The sequence below is a fragment of the Triticum aestivum genome, chromosome 7D (assembly GCF_018294505.1).
Source record: "Triticum aestivum cultivar Chinese Spring chromosome 7D, IWGSC CS RefSeq v2.1, whole genome shotgun sequence".
Classification (NCBI taxonomy): domain Eukaryota; kingdom Viridiplantae; phylum Streptophyta; class Magnoliopsida; order Poales; family Poaceae; genus Triticum; species Triticum aestivum.
This window is the reverse complement of record NC_057814.1, coordinates 480,746,250-480,748,573: the sequence shown is the minus strand read 5'-3', so window position 1 is coordinate 480,748,573 and position 2,324 is coordinate 480,746,250. Positions and strand designations below refer to the sequence as shown.

General features: G+C 51.5%; 1 protein-coding gene across 1 annotated transcript; it reads right to left on the bottom strand.

Annotated features, from left to right (window-relative positions):
* Window positions 1-243: 243 nt before the first annotated feature.
* On the bottom strand, window positions 244-1,887 carry LOC123168288 (outer envelope protein 61-like). Its single transcript, XM_044586158.1, has one exon. The coding sequence runs from the start codon at window positions 1,764-1,766 to the stop codon at window positions 507-509; it is 1,260 nt and encodes a 419-aa protein (XP_044442093.1). The 5' UTR covers window positions 1,767-1,887; the 3' UTR covers window positions 244-506.
* Between the last annotated feature and the right edge of the window lie 437 nt (window positions 1,888-2,324).

Sequence of the window (2,324 nt, the reverse complement as noted above, 5' to 3'; positions counted from 1 at the left end):
TATTTGTGGAAGATGTGGCCAAAAAATGATGCTCCAAAATGTTTTTCCCATGATGAAACATTTATAAATGTTTGGTACAATTTTTGTATATACTTTTATTTTATTTTATTGTTCACCCAAGCTCACAAGAGCTCGGATCAGAACAACACTTTCGGTGTACCCTAACACTTCAGCATAATAAGGAGACAAATATGGGTACCGGCATCAAATAACTATAGATTGTTGATTAAAAAAAACTATAGATTGTTACACCCAAACTTTGTTCTTATCCTGAAAACAGAACATTACTTTCAAAAGGAAATAAAATTGATGCCCGCACAATTGCTAGTTTTCAAAACACTCGGCCAGTTACAGTACAATTTATAAACACATATATGCTGAAAGAATAAACAATGGCACAAGAAAGGCCCAGGTTCAACTATTGCTTCCACATTGTTGTCATCCCAGGAAAAAGAGCGGAGTATTATTGTTTGTTGCCGATTCTCGGATGTGTAGGCCATCATCAGCTACCCGATGAATCCAAGCCGATGGAGGATGAACGCCAAGATCAGCATGACAATAGCAAAGATGAAGCCTTTCCTGCCCAAGAGCCAGTCCTTCGTCTTCTTTGCTGCTTCGACTCCTCGCTGCGCTCTGCCGATCCATTTCATCATTTTCTCTAAATCTTGTGGAGAGAATGAAAACATAGCCTGTTGAGCGTTGGCAGCATCCTCCTTGGACATCTTGATACCGAACAGCTCACTCATGTTTGCCATCTCATCAGGACTCATGTTCTCCACCATGGAGGTAAACATCTCCCACATAGCAGGGTTTGCCATACTAACCATGTCAGGTGAAATTGCTGGCATATTGGATCCAAAATCTGGAGCAACAGGGATTGTTCTGCTTGATGAAGAGGCAGCCCGAGACATATTTACCAAGCTTTCTGAAGAATCAGGTTGTGTCGAGTTTTGTGCTCCGTCCTGTGGTTGTGTAGCAGTAGAAGAAGAAGAATTCTTTTGTGCGCTTGACAGATCAGAACTAACATCTTCTTCTACAACTTCTTCAATAACAACTTCCTTCGGCTGGTTTGCTGCCGCTCCGCCTTCGGTTGAAAGTTTTTCTTGCACCTCTGTCAGAGCTTGAGCGACAGTTTCATCGTCCGGAGAAATCTCACGGGCTTTACTCAAGTCAGCAACGGCAGCCTGGAGGTTTCCCAGCTCTTTGTACGCCTGACCCCTTCGATAGTACGCCTTGGCAGTGCCCGAGTCATAGCTTAGAACCTCCGAGCCTTCGTTGACGCACTCCTCGAACTCGCCTAGCTTCAGGTAACAGGCCATCAGATTGACGCTGCACTGCAGCTGCAGAGCGCGCCCGGCCGCCGACGGCACGCTGTTCTTCACGCTATCCCTGGCGAGCTTGTACTTGGCGGCGGCGTCGGCGTACTGCCCGCGGCCATGGAGCTGGTTCCCCTGCCGCTTCAGCATCTTGGCGGCGGACATCGCGTACGAGGCATGATCGTCGGCTTGCGCCTTCATGGCGGCGAGCTCCTCGGGCTTGGCCTTGGCGATTTTCTCGGTCATGTCGAGCATCTCCTCTGGCCTCGCGTGGTTCAGGCGCTCGGCGGCGAGCTTGAAGTCCTCGGCTGTCATGTTCTTCATTCTCTCGGTTGCGAGCTTCAGCAGGTCCGGGTTGGACATGAGCTGCCGCTGCATCCTGGCGAGGTCGCCGGCGGGTATGCGTCGCATCTGCTCCTCCGCCACCCGCATCATCTCCGGGTTCATCATGGCGATCCCGACAGGTAGATCCAAGACGTCGCCGATGGATTGACGCGGAACGGAGCAGCGGCCGGGTTTGGGAATTAGCTCTCGATCGGGTGTGTCTCTCTTGCCTTGTTCTTTTCTTTCCCGTCGCTTCTGGTTTGGCTGTTGGTTCGTGAGCTCTCGCTGCAATTTATTGATGGGGGGTTGGGAGGGTAGACGAAAACGGAGTCCGACTCCAATCCGAAACCGGAATCACTGTAAGTACGTACGATGGTGTGCGCGCCGGACAGCGCCATCATGCCTGGCGAGCATGGAGATGAGCGTGGGGAGGCTGGAGCCCACCGTGGGAAGGTTATAGTTGGCGAGGGACTGGCTCGCCGTGGTCGAGTCGCGCCGGCTATGTTTGGCCAGCCGGCACGCATCAGAAACGTTTCGTCGCCCGCCGCGAGCGCGAGGATGTCGGCGCAGGAGACGACGCCTCCACGCGCGGTGTGGATGACCTCGAAGCCACGCGCGTCAGTTCACTCAAGGGACGTGCGTGCGTCTTTTCGATTGATCCACTTTTTTAGGACTCAATTGGTC

Bases quoted from the DNA above. Each gene is read 5' to 3' on its own strand.
- LOC123168288 (XM_044586158.1), bottom strand. From the start codon at position 1,766: ATGATGAACCCGGAGATGATGCGGGTGGCGGAGGAGCAGATGCGACGC.